This window comes from Nycticebus coucang, chromosome 17 (genome assembly GCF_027406575.1).
Source record: "Nycticebus coucang isolate mNycCou1 chromosome 17, mNycCou1.pri, whole genome shotgun sequence".
NCBI classification, from domain to species: Eukaryota; Metazoa; Chordata; class Mammalia; order Primates; family Lorisidae; genus Nycticebus; species Nycticebus coucang.
In genome coordinates, this window is record NC_069796.1 from 89,799,697 (window position 1) to 89,826,723 (window position 27,027).

At 44.8% G+C, this 27,027-nt stretch overlaps 1 protein-coding gene across 3 annotated transcripts; it reads right to left on the reverse strand.

Moving 5' to 3' along the window:
• Nucleotides 1–1,847: 1,847 nt before the first annotated feature.
• Nucleotides 1,848–26,986, reverse strand: LYAR (Ly1 antibody reactive). 3 transcript variants are annotated; one of them, XM_053566909.1, is made up of 10 exons: nucleotides 26,857–26,986; nucleotides 24,154–24,207; nucleotides 20,912–21,087; nucleotides 18,560–18,674; nucleotides 11,248–11,355; nucleotides 10,897–10,980; nucleotides 6,568–7,021; nucleotides 5,813–5,899; nucleotides 2,696–2,781; nucleotides 1,848–2,170 (listed from the first exon to the last, which is right to left on the reverse strand). In XM_053566909.1, the coding sequence occupies exons 3-10, from the start codon at nucleotides 21,031–21,033 to the stop codon at nucleotides 2,036–2,038; spliced, it is 1,191 nt and encodes a 396-aa protein (XP_053422884.1). In that variant the 5' UTR covers nucleotides 21,034–21,087; nucleotides 24,154–24,207; nucleotides 26,857–26,986; the 3' UTR covers nucleotides 1,848–2,035. The 3 variants fall into 3 exon arrangements, with proteins under 3 accessions (XP_053422884.1, XP_053422885.1, XP_053422886.1); XM_053566910.1 differs by lacking the exon at nucleotides 24,154–24,207 and having other exon boundaries at nucleotides 26,857–26,963; XM_053566911.1 differs by lacking the exons at nucleotides 24,154–24,207; nucleotides 26,857–26,986 and having other exon boundaries at nucleotides 18,604–18,674; nucleotides 20,912–20,978.
• Between the last annotated feature and the right edge of the window lie 41 nt (nucleotides 26,987–27,027).

Sequence of the window (27,027 nt, forward strand, 5' to 3'; positions counted from 1 at the left end):
ACCGGGGCTGCTTGGCTGGTGGCGAGGCCCAGTGAGAAGTGGGCTCCCGAGGCTCACCAGGCACTCAGGGCTCAGACACGGTCTCTGTTCCCCTTCGTCCCCTTCACCTAACTCTTGTTCTGCGTCCTAGTCTTGCTTTCATCTGTAGGATGGTGGTTGATTATTACCAGAGATGCTTACCAGCTTTTAAGGGATTTGTGGGCAAAACCTACTCAACTACCAGACAGGTGCACAGGCTCTCTGAGAATATCTCAGAGCAGACCATGCCCGGGAACAGCAGCACAGCTCGGTAACGGGCTCCATCTCAAATGAGATTCCCTTTGCCTTTTGTTTCTGACCACTGACCACACTCCTGAATTCAGTTCCTGACACATCTGCCTTTGGCTGAAGGTAGAAAGGAACAGAGAAGTTTTCTCTAAAGAGTGTAGCTTCTGGCTTAAGCAGGATCAGCACATACAAAAGGACTGTCATCTGGGCGGCGCCTGTGGCTCAGTGAGTAGAGCGCCGGCCCCATATAATGAGGGTGGGCTATTCCAGCCCCATATACCAGCCCTGGCTAAACTGCAAAAATAGCCAGGTGTTGTGGTGGGCGCCTATGGTCCTAGATACTTGGGAGGCTGAGGCAAGAGAATCGCCTAAGCCCAGGAGTTGGAGGTTGCTGTGAGCTGTGATGCCACGGCACTCTACAAAGGGCGACAAAGTGAGACTCTGTCTCTTAAAAAAAAAAAAAAGACTGTCATCATAACCATGCCTGTACCAAATACTACAACTTACATGCACATTTCAACAACACAAGAACAAATGTATAAGAAACCTCTATAATCAAAAATGTTTAGAAATCATGTCGTTAAAACGAATGTTTGCTAGTCTGATCAAAAGAGGAATTACTTTAAATAAAAAAAAAAAAGAAAAGAAAACAGGATCTCATCACCTTATCACCTAGAACTGGGCTCAAGTGCTGTTCCTGAATCAGCCTCCCAAGTAGCTGGGACAACAGGTACATGCCACCATGTCCAGGGTCTGGCTATGGTACCGAAGTCTTAACCCCTGGCTTCAAGCCGTCTTTTCACCTCAGCCTACCAAAGTGCTGGGACTGTGGGTGTGAGCCACTGCACCCTGCAGATGGAGGAATTATTTTCTGACTTGCCACTGCACTGCATTTTAAAAACATTTTCCATATATGAAAGTTATGTTTTTTTTTTGAAGTTTTAGAGATATTTTATTTTCAATACTAATAATGACAGAAAAAGCAACAATTAAAGTAGGAAGCAAAACAAACCCCCCCAAAACTTATGATTTAAGATTTTCAGGAAAAAAATGTTTTAAATATTAAAAGACTTAAAAAGAATATTTACTTTTATATATACCCCAGATGTTCCTAACCTTTACTCCAAACAGCTGGATGTTTTCAACACAGACTTTCCCCAATACCTTTCTAGTGCCCCCAAATCATCTTTCAAACAGATGAGAAATGAGACAAACACATCTCCTTTCTTGAGTATGTAATTTATGTTAATTGCATCAGACCCACTGTAAGCGTCTCTTAAGAGAATTTTACCAAAAACAAAAGAGAAGTTCGAAGATAAATTTGCAGCAGCACATCAGGAAAAGAATGTAGAGGAGCTGTGTGGTCACAGAGCTAATCTACAAGCTGCCGTTTGTCCTATGCATCTGAAATCAAATCTACGCCCAAGGGCTAGGAGGATGGTGCCTGAGGCCAGCTGCAGGACATATGGTGGTCCTATGTCCCCGCCAGGGGTCTAAACTGTAACTCGCGCTCCAGCTGCTCTGTAGTCAAGGTGCCAAGTTATGTTTTAAAGTACAATAATTTTTGCCACCACAAATTCAGAATTTTGGACAAGAATATATTTTATTTTTTCATAAAAGTTCTACCAAAAATATAATTTTTCCTTAACTTAAAAATAATGGCTTTGGAAAACACAGTTTGAGTTGCTATAATTCATTACACATTTTATAAACAGCAATGAAAAAAAGAAGTCAATAGAATGAATTCAACTTTTAAAAACAGAGATGTTCATTTTAAAAGCTTGACTTTGTCCTTTAACAACTTGAAGGTGGGGTTCCTGCTGATCTTTTTGTTAAAGATGACCAGAAGCTCCTCTTCAGACCTGTGACGTTCACTTGATGCCATGTGATACTGAGCTAAAACCTTCACAAAGAAAAACAGATGGCAAATGGGTGTATTTACCATGGAAATTTGCCTTAAAATGTACTTTCTTTAACCCAGAAGAAGACCAACAGTAAAAAATGAAGAAGCCTGGGGGTCGGGGGGGGGGGTGGGGTGGGGGGTGTTACACAGGTGCACGCTGCTTGTGAAACTGACCCGACTGCCTGGGAATGGGCACTTGGCTGTGAGCGTGTCATACATAGATACGAAGTTAAAGAACGAAAGACAAGAGAGCAAGATATCCCACACAATAATTTTCAAACATACTACAAATTAAGTAAATGGAGTCTCTCTTCAGAGTCTTAAAATCAAGTCCCAAATCAAGGCCCTGCCCCACTGAGCTGTGGGAGGGGCCCTGGCCAGTTCCCTCCCCACGCAGCTCAAACATCACTGATTCTAACACCCTACACTCACAGTGTTTCAGGTTAAGTATATATAAAACAACTGTACATTTTTAAATAAATTCTCCCCAACTGTTACATGCATGGGTTTTTTTATACGCCATACCTTTTTCCTTAACTTTTTGATTGATATTTCATTGTCTGGGGCTTGTTTCAGAATTGCTTTAATAGTTCCCTTCCAGTTGAATTTACCTGCGACATAAAGAGTAACATGTAAGACATCTTGTTTTATTGTACAACCAGAACAGTAAAAACGATTTCTTTGATGATTCAGAATAATGAGCAGTTTTTCATGTTTGTCGGCCATTCGTCTGCCTTCTTCAGACACGGTCTGTTCATGTCTCTTGCCCCTGATAAATGGAATCATTTGCTCCCTTTTTGTTGATCTGTTTGAGTTCTCTGTAGACTCTAGTTATCAACCCTTTGTGAGATTCGTAAGATGCAAATACCTTTTCCCATTCCGAAAGTCTGTTTGCTTTAAGTATTGTGCCTTTAGCTGTGTAGAAGCTTTTCAGCTTAATTAAGTCCCATTTAACCCCAGTGAGGATAGCCCACACATCACAAAGCCCCAAAGCTGGGGATGCAGATGTGGAGAGAAGAACACTTTTACACCACTGGTGAGACTTCAAACTAATACAGCCACTTTGGAAAGAAGTATGAAGAATCCTCAAAGAACTTAAGATAGACCTTCCATTTGACCCCGTAAACCTATTACTTGGTATCTACCCTGAAGAAAAAAAAACATTTTATCATAAGGACACTTACACTAGATTATTTATGGCAGCTCAATTTACAATCGCCAAGATGCAGAACAGCCTAAATGCCCATCAACCCACGAATGGATTAATAAACTGTGGTATGTATACACCATGGAATACTATTAGCTATGAAAATAGATGGAAACTTTACATTTTTCATATTAACCTGGATAGAGTTGGAGAACATTTCTGTAGTAAAGTATCACAAGAATGGAAAAGCAAGTATCCAATGTACTTAATACTAATAGGAAGCCAGTAGATGAACTAATACACACACGCGTAAGAGAAAAACTCAATTTAATTCAAGTTATGGGGAGAGGAGAAGCGAGGGGAAGAGGGAGGGGGCAGGGTACTGGTGTGCTCCCCAGTAAGAGGCACGGTCTGAGGGTACCCGGTACACCTGCAACGGGGACTTTACCCAACAAATGCAAACACTGTAACCTAATCACCCGCACCTTCATGTCAATCTGACATAAAAAAAAAGAAAGAAAAGAAACAATTTCTATTTGCTTCCTGGGAGATGAAGTGACCCTCTAATGAACAGGGAACCACAGCACAGGGAGCTGTCCCTTCATCTTCCCATTACGGGGGCCCAGCAGCACTTGTTTCTCTTCAAAGCGTCCATCCTCAGAGTGAGCAGGTTGACTTAGCAACAGAATGAGGACCACCCCCACTGCAAACTCTGCAGAAAGACAGCGCTATCTTCAGGGAACTCAGTAAGGAAGCACCAAGCATCGCCAAGGCTTTGGTGCTAACACAGGAAGGAAGACCAATGCCAGCAGCAGGAGCTGACCATGAAGGAAAGGGAGGACACAGACAGCCCTCCAGGGAACTCACACTCCTGGAAGTCAGGCATGCTTTCCCTGCTCCTCTCGCTCAGTACAACTAAGAATCCTGACATCACAAATGCAGCAAACAGACAACCATGAAAGGGCAGAGACCAGCCAGGAGCTCGGATGGGAGATGACCTGTTTGCCTCCTGGACCCGATTTGGAGCTAAAGAATCCAGCGACCTAGAACACCAACAGGTACAGACAAAAATGCCCCAACAGAAGCTTCCTCTGCCAGCAAGGGACAGGAAAGGGGCAGCCTAGCAAAACAGAAAGCTTTTACACAACTACCACTCTACTCCAGCTGGACGACTGTGTCTCCACCTCCACCCATGGCAGCAGTGGGTAGGCAGGAAATCTGAGCTTCCACACACACTGGCCAGTGACGAGGTGGCCCTGCTGGGGTGTCACTCGAGTCCACGTGGGAAGTTCTGGTCAGCAGGACAAGGAGTATCTGTCCTCTGGGGTCGATCGAGGCTGAGTGGAGGGCCTGAGCTTCTTGTTTGCCTCGGAGTGACAAGGTGACACCCCTTTCCACACTTCCAAAGTCATGTGAGAAAAAGCCAGCTAAGGCAGAAAGCTCAAGACCTTACACTTTACATAAAAATGTATTCAAAATGCATCATGGATTTAAATGTAAAATATAAAACTAAAAAAACATTTAGAGTATACTTGAGATTTGCTAAGAGGGTGTATATTAAGTGCTTTCACCACATGCACAGTATGTGTGACAGGTGTGTTTACTAGCTTGATTATGGAGATGATTTCACTATATACAACCCCCTTTGTGCACTTCTTAGGCTCCTGATTCTTTGGATTTTTCTTGGTGGTTTTCTAATCTTAGTTCTTTCTTCCCTTTTTATCCAATTCTTTTTACTACCTTACTAATTAGTGTACAACTAATTAAGTTGTACACTTTAAATATAAATAAAATTACTATTTGTAAAAAAGACCTATCCAATAAAATAATTTTGAAACAAAAACTCTTTGGGATCTAGGACTCCTGTACATAAAGCTGGAAGAAGGGTGTTAAGCTAAGAGATGGACTCAGCTCTGGCTGTTATGGAACTTCTCTCGGCAAAGCTACAACTCTGGGGCTGCTCTGGACTGGCAATATGCCCAGGGTGGGGTTGGGAACTTGCTACTTCCCAGTTGGAGAGAATGTTCCAGACCCCAAGAAGCAGGAGAAGCTTTGTGTAAGCGGCAGCATGTAAAACATGCCAGTGGCCAGGGATGGGATTCTGACAGGTCCACACTACGGCTCAGAAAGAGCGAGTGGCCAGGGAGTGGGGCACCAGGAGACAGCAGGAACACACCCAGAGAAGGGGAGGAGAGCAACCACGTCTGGGAGCCCCTCAGGACACTTCTAAAGGAATGAGAAGCAAGAACAAGAGAATGTGGCTGGGGGAAAGGCAGCAGGGTCTCAGTGAGCTATCCTGGTTACTCTAATTCCCAAGATGCTGACTCACATGCCCAGGGGAAACGATTCAGCTTTAGGACTCTCACATGTGCCTCTGGAGGGTGCGACCCTTCCTGAAGTGCCGGTTACCTCCCCTCTCCCTAGAGAGACATCTCTTGTCTCCTGCCTCAACCTACACACACCTGCACCTGCTTTTCACGTAATGGAAATGATACCTTTTGCAGGAGCCACATGGTCTTCTGGTTCTGCACCCTCAGAATGTCCTGAGAATTTCACCTTTTTCTTCTTGGAATTTGTTTCAACTAAGTATTTAGAAAAATTAAAATATTAAAAGTTTATATTTATGCCAGCAGCTACCATCCAATGAGACTTACTTAAGCAGGCATATTCCACACATCATCCTACTGAACCTCCCAGCGACCCAGCACCCCGGACTTTACCCTCCTCCACGCTGGAGGGTGGGTAATGGAGCGGTCAGGGCAAGGTCACCCATCCAGGGTCAGGTTGGCCTGACCCCAAAGCTCATGCTTTTTCCCTTACCTGGGTCAAACACAAGGTCGAACAGGTTGTATATAACCCAAGTTCACAGCGTTTATATCTATCTATCTATCTATCTATCTATCTATATATATATACACACATATATATACATATACATATATATATATATTTTTTTATAAAGACGGAGTCTCACTTTATTGCCCCTGTTAGAGTGCCGTGGCGTCACACAGCTCACAGCAACCTCCAACTCCTGGGCTTAGGCAATTCTTTTGCCTCAGCCTCCCGAGTAGCTGGGACTACAGGCGATCGCCACGACGCCCAGCTATTTATTTCTTGCAATTTGGCCAGGGCCGGATTTGAACCCGCCACCCTTGGTATATGGGGCCGGTGCCCCACGCACTGAGCCCCAGCGCTGCCCCGCAGCTTTAATATTTTGTACTGACTCTGAGAGCATAAGTTAGCGGCTCACCTTCTGAGAACGTCCGCTTCCTCTTCCCTGCGGCCCTTTCTGCCTCTTCCTGGTGGGAGGGGCCCCTGGCTCCGGTGGCCGGCAGCCCCTCCTCACCCGCAGGCCGCTCCCCGGCAGGCTGGCCCTGGTGCCTCTTCTTGCTCTTCTTCCTTATCGACCCGTTGGCCTCTGGGGCTCCCATCCCAGCAGCTTCTAGGTCGGCCCCAAGGTCAGCCTCCTCTTTGCGCTTTTTAGGCTTCTGATTCTTTGCCTTTTCTTGGTGGTCTTCTAACCTTAGTTCTTTCTTTTCCTTTTTCCGATTCTTCTGCCGCTCTTCCTTCCTTTCTCTTCTGTTTTTCTTTGCCTCTGCTGGCCTCTCCCGGGTGTCACTCACTTTGGAGGGTGCGGAGTTCTCTGCACATGGATTTGTCGCCTGGCTGGGCGCCTGTTGGTCCTGTCCCTTACTGACTGGCTCCTTATTATTAAGCAAAAGAAACACAAACCTGGCTCTGAATGTGTGGACACAGATGCTCACATCATTGCTTGCATTGACTAAATAAACTCTTGAGGAAAGATGATTTTATCACTTATTGTGTAACTGTGACCCTACCCCAAGAGCTGAACTGAAGCAGTAAATACACAAAATGGGAAAACTCCCCTAGCCCACAGGCCTCACTGCAATGAACAGACATTTTCACTCCACGGAGAAAGCGAAGGATCCTGTCACCTGAGCCAGAACACTCATTCTGGCTCACTGTCCACTTTCATTTTGGATGAAAAGAGACAGCAGCATTTAGGTGAGGCAGAAACCACGGGGCCACATGTCTGCAGAGCTGGGGTCAAGTTCCAGCTCTTTTAATGAGGCAGGTGACTCAGTGCAAGTTTTCATCTGCTCTGAAGCTGTTTCCTCCTCTGTAAAATAAAAGGCAAATACCTCCCTCGTGCAGCAATGGACACAGAAACTGAGAGAAGACACAGCAAGTGCTGGGCACAGTGGCACTCGGGAAACCAGCTCAGTGTGTACAACTGCTTCGTGAATCCTTAGCATAAGACAAAGGAATTGCTGTTCCCATCATTACCATTATTCAGTTTGGATGGCTACCCTCAGAGGGGTGGGCAGGGATGCCTGTCTGGATGCATTGCAAAGAGCTGAGGATGGAGCCCCAGGAAACCACACTTCACGCACTGGTGGAAACACCTCTGCATGTGCTACAATGCCTCACCTCAAGAGATGAACCAGCAACTGGTCACCGGTGGGAAACATGCCTCACCTCAAGAGATGAACCAGCAACTGGTCATCGGTGGGAAACACCTCTGCATGTGCTATGACGTCTCACCTCAAGAGATGGACCAGCAACTTACAGGTCCACTCGAGAGCCCTACTGCCCCTGGGAGGAAGGGGTAGGCCAGTGGCAGCAGCTCCGGGTCCACCACTGGGAGCCTGGGGTCAAGCTCCAATTCTGTCAACTGCAGGCCAGCCGACAGAGGGCACCTGGCTACCCTCTTCCTCCTCTGGGAGACTGTAGGTGGCAAGATGGGGAACTCTTTTTTTTTTCTTTTTGTGGTTTTTGGCCGGGGCTAGGTTTGAACCTGCCACCTCCTGCATGTGGGACTGGGGCCCTACTCCTTGAGCCATAGGCGCCGCCCAAGATGGGGAACTCTTATCTCTAAAACTGGACCCAATAGAAGAGGATGGGCTTTCACTACAGGACAAGACCTCACACCTCAATGCTCACACCCCTTGTTGGAAGACCCAGTGTTAGGAAAAGGATATTGAACTAAATAGTTTAAGTTTTCTCAGCAGCTGTGGTTGAGCAACATGGAGCTGTCAAAGCTCATGGATGATTTCAGAAATAGACTCAGGAGGAAGAAAGGGACAAAGAAACTTTACATCTATTCTGTAGCACCTTTTAGTAAAATATTATCATGATCCTACTCACTTTATTTCTGAAAAAAACAAACAAAACTATTAGCCTGAGATCTTAGCTTCCCTTCTGCCCAATCCAGACCAAGGGCCAGCTGGCATCTATGTCCAAACCAACTCCTCAGCCCGGAGAGGGTGAGAGAGGGAGGTACCCACTCACCCATCACGCAGCTGCTCAGTCAACGGGTGGAGCAATTCTTCCCCATCTTCTCTGCACTTCATGCCCTATTCTCCTCACCTGAGGTTTTCTCCACGGCACTCTTACTGACTCTCCCCTAGCAGACTGCTGCTGTGGGTCTCAGCCCCTCCACTGCCCTCTGCCTCTGCACAGCTCTCAGCAGGATCTGACTCTACACCCTGACCCATATCCAAGGCTGCCTGTCTCCCCACTAGAAGGCACCTGCAGGCAGGCAGGAGTCTGATTCCGGCTGAATCCACAACAGCCAGGCAGAGAAGGACAGAAAGGCCTTCTCACCAGCCTGAGGCCTGGTGTCCAGCTGCAGGAGATAAACATTTGATGTATGGACAAGGAAAGCCTCTGGACCTTTGCTTTGAAAAAACTAGGGATGTGCTGCTGGGAGGTTCACGGGGCAAAGGAACTTATCACGAGCTGTTTGTTTACTGATCGTTTTATTTAATTTCAACATATGTTGACATGTTGCTTCAAAAGGGAATCTGGAAAACATATTTTTTAAAAATGCTGCTGTTGAACCAAGCAATTTCAAATCTTTGATTCTTAGTTAAAATAAATAACCTATAAATAATAGGTGCCACATAAATGCCAATTAAATGACTGACTATCATGTTTCAAAGGCCCAATTTGGGTATTCTGACAGAAATAAATGCTACATATACTGCCAAGTTTCATTTTGATCCCAATTTACATAAAGCAAATCAAGCTCGGATCATTTGACTAGAATAAAAGACCAGCCAGAAGCTTGTTTTTAAAAATTACTGATGTAAGTCTCCAAATAGGATATAAGCTCCAAACAGAAGCAAAGTGTAACTGAATGGAGAAAGAATTTTAATTTAACAATGTAATCACAATATGGCTAAAAGGTATCAAACCAAGACTGTCTGTATGTAGATCACACATTTAGACCTTGCACTCTCAAACCACCGACTAAGAGGCAGTGGATTTATTAACAATTAATCAGAGGAATTCTCCCTCCACCAGAAGGAAGCAGTTGTGTGAGAACTAATGAGGGGACCCTCATCTACTGTGATACTGCCGCACGACAGGGCCACCTGTGGCCCCGACCCCCTAGCTGGGGACCCCCTCGTCACTATACCCTCACCATAGCACCACCACCCGAGATACTTTATAGATTTCTTTCGTTGAGGGCCTGGCATGTATCACTCAGTAAGTATTTTCTTTTTCTTTTCTTCTTTTGAGATAGGGCCTGACTTTGTCACCAGGCTAGAGTGCAATGGCATCATCACAGCTCACTGCAGCCTCAAATTCTTGGGCTCAAGCTATCCTCTTGGCTCAGCCTCCTGAGTATCTGGAACCACAGGCATGTGCCACCACAGCCAGCTCATTTTTCTATTTTTTTGTAGAGACAGAGTCTCACTATGTTGCTCAGGCTGGTCTTGAACTCTTTGCCTCAAGGGACCCTCCTGCCTTGGCCTCCCACAGTGCTAGGATTACTGGTGTGAGCTACCATGTATGGCCTTCAGTAAGTATGCAATAAATGAATTTTTTTTTTTAAACCCTCGTATGTTTTTAATTATAAGGACTGGCATGACTGTTATGAAATAAATGAATATTAACAGCCATTTTTTTTTTTTTTTTGAGACAGAGCCTCAAGCTGTCACCCTGGGTAGAGTGCCGTGGCATCACAGCTCACAGCAACCCCCAACTCTGGGCTTAAGTGATTCTCCTGCCTCTGCCTCCCAAGTAAGCTGGGACTACAGGAGCCTGCCACAACACCTGGCTATTTTTTGGTTGTAGCCGTCATTGTTGTTTGGCAGGACCGGGCTGGATTTGAGCCCACCAGCTCAGGTGTATGTGGCTGGAGCCTTAGCTGGTTAAGCCACAGATGCTGAGCCTAACAGCTATATTTTTTAGAAAAAGAAACCGAGGCTTACAGGGTAAATAACGTGCCCAACATCAGATGTTAGGCAGACAGCACAGCAGGGATGCTGCTGGGTCTGTGAGAAACCCAATGCATCCCACTACCTGATAATCCAAGCAAATCACAATGCGCCAGCTGGTACCATCATCAAACATCAGGATTAAATACCTTTCTCTGCACAATAAGGAAATCTTCTCTGCAGTGCACTCAGTGTATTCCTCCCCATAAATGAAGGCATAAAGAGGCTCTCTGAAAAAGAAGGCTGTCTTGACCTCCAAAAGTAAGATATTCCCATTTCATTATTACAAATTTTTGCCACACTACAAATTAAAATTAGATCCAACTTACAGTGCTGGAAGCTTCAGAAAAGATAGTCCACACTTGCTCCAGAATTGATTCATTATGAACTTTTAAACTGTTCTTCATCCAATTCTGTAAAAATCAAGAACCTTTTATCTATCCCATTTTAAAAAATTTTTATTTCAAAATATTAAGGGGGTATCAATGTTTTTGTTATGTGGATAGTTTCTATAATGCTTGAGTCGGGTTGGATGTGCCCATCACCCCGGTGGTGTTCAGTAGACCCGTTAGATAGGGTTTGTCCTCCGTTCTCCCCCACATTTATCCCATTTTGACAAGTACACACGAGCTCAGCCATGGCTCCCCACCCCACCTCAGGAAAGTCAATCCAATCCATACCTGAAATTTTGCTTTTTTCCTGGGAACATTGTCAAAACCACTAATTTGCTCTAAAAGTTCTCTCACTTTGGGGCTGACATTGGGTTTCTTTACCAATCCATTAATTTTCTACAAAAAAGGAAGATAAAGCAAAAACAAACAATTGACACATGAGTTTCATGAAAGCCAAACTAAAAGGTCCTTGCCATGGCCAAAGCGTTCACATTTTTCAAGCCTACATTCTAAATTTATATCTATTCTTAAAGAGATACAGATTAACTTCTGTTCAACACAGTACTAGAATCCAAGCCAGAAAGTTAATGCAAGAAAGAGAAAGAGCCTAATTGGAAAGGACAAAGTAAAATTATCTTTGTCCACAGAGGATACAGTCCTTTTTCTTTACTGTAACCTGAACTCCTGAGGTCAAGCAATTCTCTCACCTTAGCTTCTCAAATAACTGAGACTACAAGTTTTTTTTGTAGAAACAGGGCCTTGCTATGTTGCCCAGGTGGGTCTCCAATTCCTGGCCCCTGGTGATCCTCCCACGTAGGCCTTCCAAAGTGCTGGGATTACAGGCGTGAGCCACAGCACCCAGCCAATATGGTCTTATGCATAGAAAACCCCCAAAGTTCCACCCTAAAGCTGTTAGAACTAATAAATGAATTCAGCAATACAGGATACAAAGTCAATACTCAAAAATCAGGTTGTATTTCTACACCAAAAATGCACAACCCAAAAAGGGAATTAAGATAACAATTCCATTTGCTACGACATCAAAAAGAACAGGACTAGGACTAGAGCAAAGAGGAAGAGTCTTACATACTGAAAACTACAATATTATTAATGAAAGAAATTAAAGCAGACATCAATGAATGAAGAGACAGTCCATGTTCATGGACTAGAAGACCTAATATGAGCTCAACAATTAAGTCAGCGAACTTGCCACCACGGACTCATGTTGGCAGCACTGTACAATTTGGTGAGGACTCACAATCCTGCTGTGTGAGCATCTCACAGACGTGTTTGTGCTGATGTGTGGCAGTGTCTTGCTGAGTGACGATCACGATTGTCTTGTGGTTTTTTTTGTGCCATCACGAGAATATCAGAGCTTGAATTTAGATCAAGGAACAAACATTCATCGATTTCTTGTTAAACTTGGAAAGAGGGGAGATGAAATGAAGGACACGTTTGTGGAGATAATGTCATGAAGAGAACAGCTGTGTACACATGTAGGGAAAGAAAGTGTCACTCATGAAGAGAGGTTACAGTAGCCAGTGACCAGCAGAACTAACAAAAACATCGCAAATTGTGCATCAAGATCGTTGGCTGACTGTGAGAAGCACGGCAGACCCAGTAAACACTGATGGAGAAACAGGGAAATTTCCATTGCAAATCCTGGCCAATGCTCGTGGTTCCGGCATCACAGTAATGTCCAGCTCGCACAGCACTGTCTGTGAGGAAGTTTTTAGCCAGTAAAGAACTCGAGTACTAGAATTCCTTTCCTACTTCACCTCATCTGGCCCCCAGCGACTTTTTTCTTTACCCAACAATATGAGAAATATCAAAAGTAAGACTTTCGATAGGGTGACAGCGTTCATGGCCATTCCAGAAAAAGAGTTCCAAATAGCTCTGAAGGGTGTTCTAGGCACTAGCTAGTCCAAGGTACTCAGCAGTGAGGTATATAGCACTTTTTCTAGGACAAGTTCATGAACTTAAATTGTCAGACCTCATATTGCTAAGATGTTAATAATACCCAAAGCACAATCTATATATTCAGTGCAATTCCTACCAAAATCCTGTGTGTGTGTGTTTCCCCCACAGACATAGTGACAAACTGTTCCTCTAGATAAGCTGCAAGGGGGCCATGGGCAGCCTCTGAACATTGTAGTGTTGAGCTAGGTGAGGATGCCCCACATTTTATGGACATCCAATCCACACGCAATTCCTTCTTTCTGGTGGAGGGAGAATTCCGTATGAATCCTAACATTCACTTGGAATCTCAAGGAACACCAAAACAATCTTGAAAAAATACAAAGTAGGAGGTCTCACACTTTGTACAAAGCTGCAGTAATCAAACAGTGCAGCACTGGGATCAAGACAAGCGCGCCAACCGAGGGCACAGACTCGGCAGAGAAGCCTCACACACACGGCTGTGTGACTGTCAACAAGAGCTCAGGACCATTCAAAGGGAGGGAAGACAGTTTTAACAAGCGAAGCTGAGACACTGGAAATCCACATGCAAGGCAACCAAGACGGACCCTCACCTGACACCGTATGTAAAAACCAACTCAGAACAGATAGAAGCCCTGAACTTCAGGGGCAAAATGATAAACTCTCAGAAGAAAGCACAGAGGAAAAGCTTCAAGACATGGGATTTGGCACAGAGGAAAAGCTTCAAGACATGGGATTTGGCACAGAGGAAAAGCTTCAAGACATGGGATTTGGCAATAGTGTGCATGGACATCAGTGGACAGGAAGTAAGTCACCAAAGAGCCAAAATTAGGACAAATGCTGGAGGTAAACAAATACAAAGGAGAAAAATGTCCCTGCATTAGGGATCTACATGTAAACAGGCCATGAAAAGCACAGGCAACAAAATAAAAAAATGAATCCGACTACATCAAAATAAAAAAATTTTTTCTGTATCAAAGGACCAGGCTCCTGGTATATATTTTGAGAGGCCAAGGTGGGAGGCTCGCTTGAGGGGAGGAATTCAAGATCCGCCTGAGCAACACAGAAAGGCTCCCCCTTGACAACGATTAGCCAGGCTGGTGGTACCAGCTATTCAGGAAGCTGAGGGGGAGAGCTTGGCCTAGGTGCTCAAGGCTATGATGATACCACTGCACGCCAGCCCAGATGAGACTCTGTCTCAAAAATAAAAACAAAAGGATGCTGTCAACATAGTGAATAGGCAACCCATGGAAAGGGAAAAGATATTTGCAAATCATAAATGCTATAAGGTTAGCATCCAAAATATATAAAGAACTCTTACAGTTTAACAACGAAAACCCCAAACAACCTGATTACAATGTGGGCAAAGGACTTAAACAGACATTTCTTCAAAGAAAATATACAAATAGCCAATAAACATAAAACAAAGATGTTCAACATCAGTAATCATTACGGATATGAAAACCAAAGCCATAATGAGACACCACTTTGCACCCCTTAGGATAGCAATTATAAAATAAATTAGAAAGTAACAAGTGTTGGCAGGCTGTGAAGAAACGAGAATTTCTGCACATGACTGGGGGGAAGTACAAGCAAATACGGTGCTGCTGTAGAAAGCAGTATGTAGGTTCTTCAAAACATCAATTCCTACATGACCCAGCGACCCCACTGCTGGGTATACATCCAAAAGAATCCAAAGCAGACATTTCAACAGGCATTTGTATGTTCATGTTCACAGTAGCATTTTTCACAACAGGCAAGAGGGAGAAGCAACTTAAGTGTCTACCAATAGGAGAAAACAAAATGTGGTCCATTCATACAATGGAATGTGTTCGATTTATTTATTTATTTGTTTATTTATTTTTGAGACAACATCTCACTTTGTCGCCTTAGTAGAGTGCTAAGGCATCATAGCTCACAGCAACCTCAAACTCCTGGGCTCAAGTGATTCTCTTGCCTCAGCCTTTCAGGTAGCCCAGCTATTTTTAGAGACGAGGTGTTGCTCTGGCTCAGGCTGGTCCTGAACCTGTGAGCTTAGGGCAATCCACCCACTTTGGCCTCCTAGAGTGCTAGGATTACAGGTGTGAGCCACTGCGCCCAACCTGGAATACGTTTTAGTCTTAAGAAGGCAGGCAATTCTGACACATGCCACAAAGGGATGAACCTTAAAGACATTATGTTAAGGCAAACAAGCCAGCCAAAACAACACAAGTATTTTACCATTTTGCTTATATGGGGCACACAGAGCAGTCAAATTTGTAGAGACAGAAAGTAGACTGTGGATGCCAGGGACGGGGGGTGGGGATTTAGTGTTTAATGGAGACAAAATTCCAGTTTGGGAAGACAGAAAAGTTCTGGAGATGGATGGTAATGATGGCTGTAGAATAATGTGAATATACTTAATTGAATTCTTTGCAATGGTTAAATGGTAAATTTTATGTCATGTATATTTTAACCACAGTAAAATGAAAAAAAGAAGGGAATGTGAACCACATGCGATCAAAAGCATCAGAGAAAGTGGATATTACAGGGACTAGGGTATAAACTGAGAATAAGACAGTAACATTAAGATCTAATAAATAGGCTTGACGCCTGTAGCTCAGCAGCCAGGGCGCTGGCCACATACACCAGGGCCGGTGGGTTCAAACAACAACTATAACAAAAAATAGCCGGGCGTTGTGGCAGGCGCCTGTAGTCCCAGCTACTCTGGAGGTTGAGGCCAGAGAATCGCTTGAGCCCAAGAGTTTGAGGTTGCTGTGAGCTGTGATGCCACAGCACTCTACCGAGAATGACATAGTGAGACTCTGTCTCAAAAGAAAAAAAAAACTGTTGAAGTTAGGGAGACATCAGTGGACAGGAAGTAAGTCACCAAAGAGCCAAAATTAGGACAAATGCTGGAGCTAAACAAATACAAAGGAGAAAAATGTCCCTGCATTAGGGATCTACATATAAACAGGCCAGAAACGACTGATACAGGATACTAACAATAAGGCGAGGTGGCCTCAGGTACCCAGACAGATAAACGTAAATCAAAAAAAACAAGACTAATGCCAACAGGGAAACATGAGGCTGGCCCAGCACTCATGAGGCAGGCCCAGCACTCGTGAAGCAGGAAGCAGAGTCAGGAGAGAATGGGGCCTGGGAAACACGAGGCTGGCCCGGCACTCGTGAAACAGGCAGCAGTCAGGAGAGAACGGGGCCCTGGGGACAGTTTGGAACAAGCAGTGTGAACCATACGTGATATTCCTGATCTATCCAGTGTGCCTGTGAGCCCAGACACATCTGTGGATGGCTCAGTGACCGTTCATACTGGTCTTCTCTGGCTGATTGGTTTTGGTCTCATGTTGCTTTCTTTGTATTTTTTTCTACATTACTTGAGTGGTTTTTTAAATTCAAATGATTTTTTATTAAAATGATAAAGTTTTAAAAAGTAACAGAAAGGGTGGTGCCTGTAGCTCAAAGGAGTGGGCACTGGCCCCATATACCAGAGGTGGTGGGTTCAAACCTGGCCCTGGCCAAAAACTGCAAAAAAAAAGTAACAAAAAAGGAAGAGTGGCAGATCAGAGTCTCAGAGCTGAAATGAGCAAGACCTGAGGAGCTGGCCCCAAACGTGAGATACAGCAGATGGGGTAGGATCCAAGGTAACTTTTTTTTGAGACAGAGTCTCACTATGTCGCCCTGGGTAGAGCGTTGTGACGTCACAGCTCACAGCAACCTCAAACTCTTGGGCTTAAGTGATTCTCTTGCCTCAGCCTCCCGAGTAGCTGGATCCAGGTAACTTTTAAGGGAGCAAGTTTCTTGAATCATGGGGGAAAGGTTGAAAAGAAGACATGAAACGAAGGATGAAAACAGTCAAATCTTATTGTGAAAGGGTCGATATTCTGAGCCCTTTATAATATTAATGACTTTAAATACCCAACCTACTCAAGCTTTTGGAGAACAGGTATCCCTTCTGATAAGATTCTTTAATTCTACTTGTTAAAATGTGGGTTTCAAATATTTCAGGAAAAGAACAAAATTCCAACCCCACATCAGTCAGAAGGTCCCAGAGCAGCCCTGCCCAGTTCATGCTCCCAGCACACCACATTCACTCTCTGTTAACAACAGCGATGGGTGTGGGGGGAGGGGGATTGGCAGGGAAGCAGATCAGCGGGCCAGGACAGAGCAGTTAGTTCCTCATTTATAATACAGTGTCAGGCTGCTGCAGCCTGATGTGCAAAGCCAAGGTTGATCAACCTCTTCTGTAAAGGGCCAGAGGCTTTGCAAGTTTCCCTCATAGCTGCTCAGTGCTGCCCTTCCAGCACTAAAGCAGCACGGCTATTTTCCAATAAAACCCTAGTGCAGGCCAGTTTGCTGACTCCAGACTTAGAGGACTTCGCTCTCCCATGATAGCAGCAGAGGCAGGACTCAGAGACCAAGCGACTCAACCTCAGAGCTCAGCAATGTCGTCTGGTTCCCAAGGACTGCAGACAGGGTACCTGAAGTGCAGCTGATGGTCACTAGCCTAGATATCTTAGCTAAGATTTCAATAGCTTCTCCACCTGCACTGGCCAGACTTTGTAAGTTCTTGGTAAACCAAAGAATTACACACCTAGGAGTATATAAATCAGTGCACTGGTCAATATAGTCAGTGATCAGCACATTCACATTTAAACTCTTTCACCAGGCCAAGCTATGGTAGCTCACACCTGTAATCCCAGGACTCTGGGAAGCTGAAGTGGGAAGATCTCTTCAGCTCAGAAGTTTAAGACCAGCCTGAGCAACAGCCAGCTTCCATCCATGCTAAAAATACAAAAATTAGCTGGGCATGGTGGCAGGTGGATCACTTGAAATCAGGAGTCTGAGGAAGCTGTGAGCTAGGCTGATGCCACAGCACTCTAGCCTGGGCAACAGAGTGAGACTCTAAATCACAAACAAGGGCAGCGCCTGTGGCTCAAGGAGTAGGGCACCGGTCCCATATGCCAGAGGTGGCAGGTTCAAACCCAGCCCTGGCCAAAAACCAAAAAAAAAAAAAAAATTAAATCACAAACAAATATCAACCAAACAAACAAAAACATCCTTCATCAAATGGAGTAACTTTCTCCACATAGCTGGTATCTGTCTTTTCTCCCACCATCTTCCTTTCTGATGCTTCCTCCTACTACCTACTCCGAAAATGATCAGCAACATTCTAGAAGTTATGCTTCTCAGTGAATTAGGAATCTCAATGCTTTAGCCAACAAATTTTCCACTTAACTAAAATGAAGTGAAACCATCTACCTTTATATTAATGAAAATATCTTTATTTTTAGTGATTTTGATGACTGACTGACGTAACAGAATAACACAGTTGAGTTTTAGAAGCTGCATTACCACTAAATGTAGAAAAAGACTAGAATGCTTCCGTTCAGTTTTCTAGCCAAGGAAAAACTAAGGAGAACTCTAAAATCTTTCTGCAAGAAACCTGCAGAACACACAGACTAAAGACCTAATGCCCTGCAATGTAACTGTACTGACAGAAACACAAAGAGCTCCTGTTCAAGAGGTTTCAGTTCAACCTTGGTCTGCCCTAAGACACGACTGTTCCAGGGCTCGTGAGCCAGGATGACATGTACTTAGTCTCTGAGGCCTCCAGAGAAGGTGGAGGGTGTCAGGTGAAGCTGCTCCGTGAGTGAGACGTTACCTGAGTCCACGCCTGCTGTTTAATGGCGCCTTTGTGTGCTTTACCTTCATAGCCTTTGCCGCCGTACTTCTGATCTTCACTTATGCATTTCACGTGGGTTTTATAGTCATCGCCCCTTTAGAGATCAAAAATCCCACTGTTAGACTGACCCCTGGCTGCAGGCCCTGACCCGAGCCGGCACGTTCCTTGTACCCTGTATTTCCCCATCTGTCCACTGCACCAGCAACCCATCTACTCACCATCACGCACATGACCTCCAGGCCTCAACCACACTCCTCTTCCTCTAAACTCTTCAATACAAAACCCACTGTACTTTTCCACTCATTTTTATATATAAACATCTTAAGCCAAACTAATAGGCAGTATTGGCTTTTTTATTCACAAGTATATGTAAACTGAATAAAAAAGAAAATACTTTGCTGCAATAGGGTAGTTTTATCTTAAATTATAAAAATTCAACTTCCTGGCACTATAAGAGGCCAGCGATAGTTGTAGGAGGGGTGTGGTAGCTCACACCTGTAAACCCAGCACTTTTGGGAGGCCAAGGTGAGAAGACTGAGGTCAGGAGTTCGAGGCCAGCCTGAGCAAGAGTGAGACCCTGTCTCTACAAAAAATAATTAGCCAGGTACAGTGACATGAACCTGTAGTCCCAGCTTCTCAGGAGGCTGGAGGATCACTTGAGCCCAGGAGTTTGAGATTTGCAGTGAGCTATAATGACACCACTGCATTCTAGCCCAGGTCAAAGAGTAAAACCCTGGGCAGCACCTGTGGCTCAGTGGGTAGGGCGCTGGCCCCATATACCGAGGGTAGCAGGTTTGAACCCAGCCCCGGCCAAACTGCAACAAAAAACCAGCCAGGCATTGTGGTGGGCGCCTGGCGTCCCAGCTACTCGGGAGGCTGAGGCAAGAGAATCGCCTAAGCCCAAGAGCTGGAGGTTGCTGTAAGCTGTTGCCATGGCACTCTACTGAGGGTGACAAAGTAAGACTCTGTTTCTTTAAAAAAAAAAAAAAAAAAGAAAAGAAAAAGAGTAAAATCCTATCTCAAAAAAGTCAGTTGCAGCTATAAATTAAAGCTGATATAAAATGGCAGTATCAGGTCACCAAAAGTCTCAGAGTCTTCAAAAAAAGAAAACTCAATTTTCTCTCACATCATCTTTTTAAAACTCTATGGAGTTCCTCAGAAAAATGGTGGGGACAAGATTGAGGGTAAAACTCCTAATTAAAACAAGCCAATTTTTACCTATTTTATATATCAAGCTTTTTAGATCTAAATAGATTTTTAGCAGTTTCCCCCTCAAAACATCATTGCTCTAAAAAGAATTAAAATGGACTATTAGCAAATACCACCTAAATACCAGAGGACACTAAAGCAGAGGCAGCCATAAGCCAGCTTTCAGCTGTACCCTCTGAAACTGAAGAGGAATCAACATACATTCAAAGAGGGTAGCCCTCTGCAACAGCTAGCTGCAGTGCCCAAGTTCCTGAGGCTCTGCCCCACACCTCCCGCTGACCACTCACCTGGGAGGCCTCCTCTGTGGGAGTGTCTCCCCAAACACTCCCCTCTACCAGCACCTCTGGTTTTTGAGGGAGGACCTGGTCTCTTCTGCTACGTTATCTCCCCTGAGAATCCATACATCTACTTTGTCATCTCTATGAATGTCCACCTGTGCAGTGCGATGGGCACAGGATACCCCTGGTCTAACAAAACCAGCCCCAACTCCCCCCCCCCGCCCCGATCCTCCTTCCATATGGCTACTTCCCTGAACCTTGGAACAGTGGCAAAAAGATAGCAACCAGTACCCCAGACTGAGCGGATGCTCTCATCATCAGAATTCTCCTTCCCCTACTTTTCTCTTGAAATTTTCTGTTTTATTATTTCAAGACAAGATCTCACTTTGTGACTCAGGCTGGAATGCTAAGGCTGTAATGTCAGACTCCAGGGCTCAAGCCAGACTCCTACTAAGCCTTCCAAGTGGCTGAGACTATAGGTGTGTTTCACTGTGCCTGGTTAATTTTTCTATCTTTTTGTAGAGACAAAGTCTTGGTATGTTTCCCAGGTTGGTCTCAAACTCCTGGCCTCCAATGATCCTCCCACCTTGGACTCTCAAAATGCTGAGATTATAGGCTTGAGATTATAGGCTTGAGCCAATGTGCCTGGCAAAATCTTTAAAAAGCAAATTGTTTTGTAAGGCATTTTTCAAAGAATCATACCAATTTTCACCAACAGACCCTACAAGTTCTTTTGCTTAATTTATTTCTTGAAATTTCTATTTTTCCAATTTTGGGGGGGCCAAGGCTTCCAGAATTGGTCTGGACCTTTCCTGTGGACCTGCATGAATTACATGGAGCTCACCAGAAGTCTTTACCACAGTCGATGCAGGAAAGGCATTCACAGTTTCTGCAGACAGACACGTGCTTTTCCACCTGTATTTTCTTCACTGATTCGCCACATGCATTGCATGTAAAAAATACCATTTTTAGCTAAATGGTTAAATATCTTCTATCCAAGATAGGTTTTTAAGTCTTGTCCTAAAACAAACAAAAAAAGATAATTACCATTATAAACTTAAGTTTCCCAAAAAATGATTCATACAGCTAACTTTTCAATCATAATTTCACATAAAAATAACAAAAAATTGATTAGCAATCTACATAAAACACCCATGTAAGTAAGACTACCATTAATACTGACAGTGGCTAACATTTGTGGAATGTATGCTAACCACATGCTAGGCTCCATTCTAAGAGCTTTATGTGCACTAATAATAATCCATCCACACAGTACCCCTAGGAGAGGAAAATGACTTTTTGTTCAAAATTTATAGGAGGTAAGTAAGGCAGAGAGAGATAAACTTGCCCAAATAACAGACCAGGATTTAAACCTGGCAAATTAGAAGATGAAGAGCTTTTGGAGCATTAAGAGCCATATCTTACTCTCCCTAGAAACATTAAGCTCTTCCTCTAGCTATAAAATACATAAAATGAAACACATAGAAGGTGTATATGCAAACGATTTCAGGCTGCAAAATACAATGAGAATACAGCCAAAGGGAAATAGGGAGACATTTAGGAAGCGGAGAAGAGACACTACAGGCACTAAAAGACACAGACGTCACTGTGCAGCCACAGGGGTGAAGCATGAGGACAGGCCCTCGGGCTGGTGGGCAGGGGCCTCCTGCATGTGGTTTCTCATCAGAGCAGTTACAGAAGTGAAACCACATCCAGGGGTCCCACCTGCTGGGCGCTGAATCCAGAAGCCCCCGCACTGCCTCAATGTGAAGTGTCTCTGCGCATACACAAACCCACCGTTTAGAACTTTCACAGAAGTGCTGCTGTGCATGACACACTACAGACTCCCCTAAGAGTGGGACAGGAGTCACAGTAACTCTCCATGTTTACGTGATTTTTTAATCACTAGATTCCAAAAGAGCTCTGTTATTTGTAACCCAGCATTTTCTTCCTCATTATAAAAACAAAGATGAGGTTTAAGTAAACTGCTGCAATTTACTCCAGAGAAGAAAGACTTCACCCAAGAATCCTTTGGCACACGTCATCCACTCTTGGTTCACAGAGAAGTCTCATGCGTGAAACCACCACCTCTCCTCCACCAACATGTTCCAGATCACCGCTGGTGAGGTCACACGTAAGCCAGGACCACAGCTGTTCACATCCATTCAGCCTTGAATGGAAATGTACATCCTGGCTGCATCTCCTCAGTTTACAGAGGCCCAACCCGTCTCTTTTTTCTTTTTTTAGAGACAGAGTCTCACTGTATCACCCTCGGTAGTGCCGTGGCGTCACCACCGCTCACAGCAACCTCCAACTCTTAGGCTTAGGCGAGTCTCTTGCCTCAGCCTCCTGAGTAGCTGGGACTACAGATGCCTGCCACAACACCCAGCTATTTTTTTTTTGTTGCAGTTTGGCCAGGGCTGACCCCCCACCCTCGGTACATGGGGCTGGCGCCCTACCCACTGAACCACAGGCACCACCCCACCCAACCAGTTTCTTGTGGAGGCCCCCTGTCCTACAGAATGCTGACAGACACTAGTTCACTTTCTATGCTATGTATAAACTGCAGACCCGGGCCCTGGAACCCAGGTGCTGCTCCTCAGCTCACCATCAGAGCAAGTTAGTAAGGAAGGCACATGATCAGCTGTAGCCTAACACTAAAACCTGTCATCTCATCTGGTTGTTGGAAGGGTGTGCAAGACAGTCTCCTACAACCCAGCTCCCTCAAACCTCAACACTCTGCATGAAGCAGATGGATGTTCAGTGTGTCAGGCAAGAACAGCCACTCGGCCTCACAAGGGAGAACAAAGGTTGGAACAAGAGCCAGTATCACATTATCAAATACTCTGGAGTTGTACTTCTGTGTTAAGTGTAGGAGTAAACCATTAATTAGTCACCAAGAAATAGATGGTCATTGTATATACAAGGTAGAAGCAGCTTCGATAAGCCAAATTATCTTTCGAAAAAATTTTAAAGTACTTTCATAATGAGACACTACAATGAAACTCCCCCCCCCACCCCGTGACCCAGAGCTGGGCAAGATGGCTCACGCCTGTAATCCCAGCATTCTGGGAGAAGAGATTGGGCAGATTGCTTCAGCTCAGGAGTCTGAGCAACACTGAGATCCCATCTCTGCCAAAAACAGTAAACTGAGTCAAGAGGATCACTTGAACCTAGGCTGCTGTGAGCTATGATGCCACTCTACTTTACCCAGGATGACAGAGACTGTCTCAAAAACAAACAAACCCCCCCCCCCCAGAAATGCAGATATGACTTAGAGACAAGCCTAAGCAAACTTTGTTGCTATAGACTATTCTGTTTCTCGAGGAAGAAGGGAGAATGGAGAGAGAAAGGTCTCAGCAAGCCCTAGGATCCAACCCAACTGGGAGACTCCCCACTGGATAGCTTGTTGTGTAAAGTGAGGATTTAAAAACTTTATCAACCAAAAAAAGGCAGTGATGTGGACAAAAAGATGCTCAGAATACCTGTGCAAAACACACCACTCCTCTGGAGATTAGCCACACACAGTGCAAACATCAATTCAGGAAAGGATTAGAATTTGGTCACATGTCCATCTGAAAAATATTTCCAACCATTGTCAATTGGCCTTTTATTTTTCAAGGCAGGACACAGAAAGAGCTCCATCTCTTCCTGCCTTAGTCTAGATTTTTACACTTGACATGAAATGGGAACAGTGTGTCCACCTGTTTGGCTAATGAGATAAAGTCTGTAAGGAGCTTACTTCCCCCTCATTCAGAGCCCTGAGGACATACCAGCACCTGCCCAAGAGTCACCTTTTCCCCAACCACCTAGCCCTTGGGAAAAATACCTTCCATTTAACCCACAAAGAAAAGCAAGGTCAATGGGCGGCGCCTGTGGCTCCAAGTAGTAGGGCACCGGTCCCACATACCAGAGGTGGAGGATTCAAATCCAGCCCTGAACAAAAACTACAAACAAACAAACAAACAAAACAAAAAAAAAAAACAACCTCAAAATCATCCAAACCAGCTTAACTGCACAGCAGACAGGGGCCGGAGTCTCAGTGCAAGCTTAATAATTTGAGAAGTGTAAAGGCTACACACTTACAAAAAGTCATCCTGTTGAAACTCAGTCCTTCTAATTGAAGATAGCAAACATTGCCTAAAACAAAAAGTAAAACATATTACTCAAATTTCACAAGAACAGATAAACATGGAAGAAATGTAAATAAACTTTCAAATGTTGTCTTTGGTAAATCTACATCAATTGTGCTTCTGAAGTTATGAAAGCTCAAAGCTACATTAAGACTGAGAACACCAGAAGAGATCAATTTCAATTTTTAGCCCTAAGTGTAAAAAGGTCAGCATTTTTTTTACAGAACTGGGCCTAAAAAAGGGTCCCCTTTTCCTTCCCTGGCTGCCCAAAGCCAGGCCCCAATATAGCCACAGAAATTCTACCTGCTTTTCCTTCTAGATATGTGAGCATGATAAAAGAGATGGCAGGTAGAAAGCAGTGTTCTTGGGACTGGTGAGAGCCTCCTCCAGTTCTCACCCTTTAACTCATTTCAGCAGGACATTTACTGAATGCTAAGTGTGTGCCAGGTACTAGCAACCCAGATACACCTGGGTGCCCTCAAAGCCCTCTGTGAGTGCTTCTGACTGTCTACTCCTCTGCCTGTAAGGTCAATTTACTGAGCTCTCATCACCTGCCATACCTGAGGGAAAGATGACAAGGGCCTGAGCAAAAGAACCCATGATCATTAGCTCATTTCACATGAACAAGCACAACTGTACCCAATACCTCCAGACCATCCAAGACCGTGCCACCACTGTCTACAGGAGAAAACTGAAGCTCAGGAGGTTAAGTGATCTGCCTGAAGTCACAAGAAGAGGCGGGGGTGGCCTCAAAGAGCAGGTGACAAGCCCAAGTTCCTGGCCTGCCTCTGTGTTGACTTGTAGTGTCTTTGCCATTTGCTTGACCATTGTTCAGCATCTGGGACCTTCAGATCCTTATCCAAAGAAGAAAAAAAGTAAAGGCTCTAATAGATGACCTTTCATAGAACCCTAAGTCTTAATTCTAAAGCCAGCCCACACTGGGCATGTCACTGAAGAAGCTGTCGGGTGCTGGTCAGCAACATCCAGGGAAGCAACCAGTGGTTGTAAGAGGCTGGGAATTTGCAAAGGACTCCAGGCATCTTAGTCTTCCCTTAACAAGATGGTCACCATGTTTTGGTGAACTGGGTCTGGACTCAGGTAGAGGATCCGAGCTGACACCTGCATCTGATGATGTCAAAAAGATCATTAACATCTCAGAACCTGTTTATCTGTAAAAGGGGTCTAATATCTATCTCAAAGGATTGTGTAGAAAGTTAAATAAGATACCAAAATGTGAAAGCTTCATCCTTTTCCAACAATACAAAGGTTTCCCAGTAAGTGATTAATTTGCATATCAATGCTATTCTACCCAATCCCCTCTCAAACCCATGATCCTTAAATATGACTCTCAACCCGCACATCTATCTTCATAAATTCACTCTAGCTCTCTCTGGCTCCTCACCCTAGTCCCTGATAATATACCCTTAGGTTTGATTCTGGGGTTGGAATCTGTAGTTTTTGTTTTGTTTTGTTTTACCTTCTCTCTATATTCTTGTATTATTTATTTTATTGAATGTGTGGGTGACAAGAGTTACAATGTGCTCCTTGGTCCTTACAAAAGCCCTAGCAATAGGTGCACTTAACTCCTTTTAAGAGGTAAACAAACAGAGGTTTAAAGAAGTTAAGCTGGGTGGCGCCTGTGGCTCAGTGAGTAGGGTGCTGGCCCCATATACCGAGAGTAGTGAGTTCAAACCTGGCCCCAGCCGAACTGCAACAAAAAATAGCCAGCGTTGTGCCGGGCGCCTGTAGTCCCAGCTACTCAGGAGGCTGAGGCAAGAGAATCGCCTAAGCCCAGGAGTTGGAGGTTGCTGAGAGCTGTGTGACGCCACGGCACTCTACCAAGGGCGATAAAGTGAGACTCTGTCTCTAAAAAAAAAATTAAAAAATAGAAAAGAAGCCATTTCTTTCATCTCCAGACAGCCCCCCACCCCTACTACATTACCAGCATTGTTTTAAAAAGCCTTCCTTCACTGGAATAATTACCATGCGTCAGGCGCTAGGCAAAGTATTAACAAGTGCCAAAGGGACCCTCTCTGCAGCAAAGTCAGGCTTGCAAATACCTATCTCATTCTCCTCCCCGTCACCCCTCAGACAAAGGTACTACAGAAAATAGTGACATTTATTGAGCACGTACTGCGCGCCAAGTGCTCTCACGGGTGGTAACACGTTTCTACTCACGTAATTCCCATCAGTCTTCCGAGTTAGGTTCTACATTATTTCCTTTTGACAGATGAGGAAACTGAGGCACAAAGAGGTTAAGTAACTTGCACCAGGTCACACATCCAGTTAGTGGCAACCCAGATTCACACGCAGTTACATTCAGGCCCTAATCTGTGCCCTCTCTTTGATTCCGTAAGACCTGCTCCTTTAGGGACCGAACACCCCAAGACATCGAGAAGGGCCCTGTCCCCATCATGGTGCACGCCTGAAGGCCAGTCCAGCGTGACCACCCGTCCTGGTTTGTCCAGGGCCGAGAAGGGACGCGGGGCTTTCAGTTTTAAAACCGGGACGAAATGTGCAGGAGTTCGGCCACTGTCCAGAGCACAAATAGGACGGAAAGGACTTCCCCAGTGCGGGGAAACAGGCACCGGCCTCTCCGCCCTCACTCTCTGAGCTCCAGCCTCCTAGATCAGACCTCTGGGTCACCGCCCCTCACCTCTCAGCCAGCGCCCGCCAACGGTTTCAACCGGCTCGCCGGGAGCACGTGGAGTCTGGCCCGCCTAACTAGAGCCGCAGCCACCGCCAGAGCTTCCAGGAACACAACTCACGTCGCGGGTGCTTCCCGGTGCGCCTGCGCACTGAGGTCGCAGCGGAAGTGACGCTACCG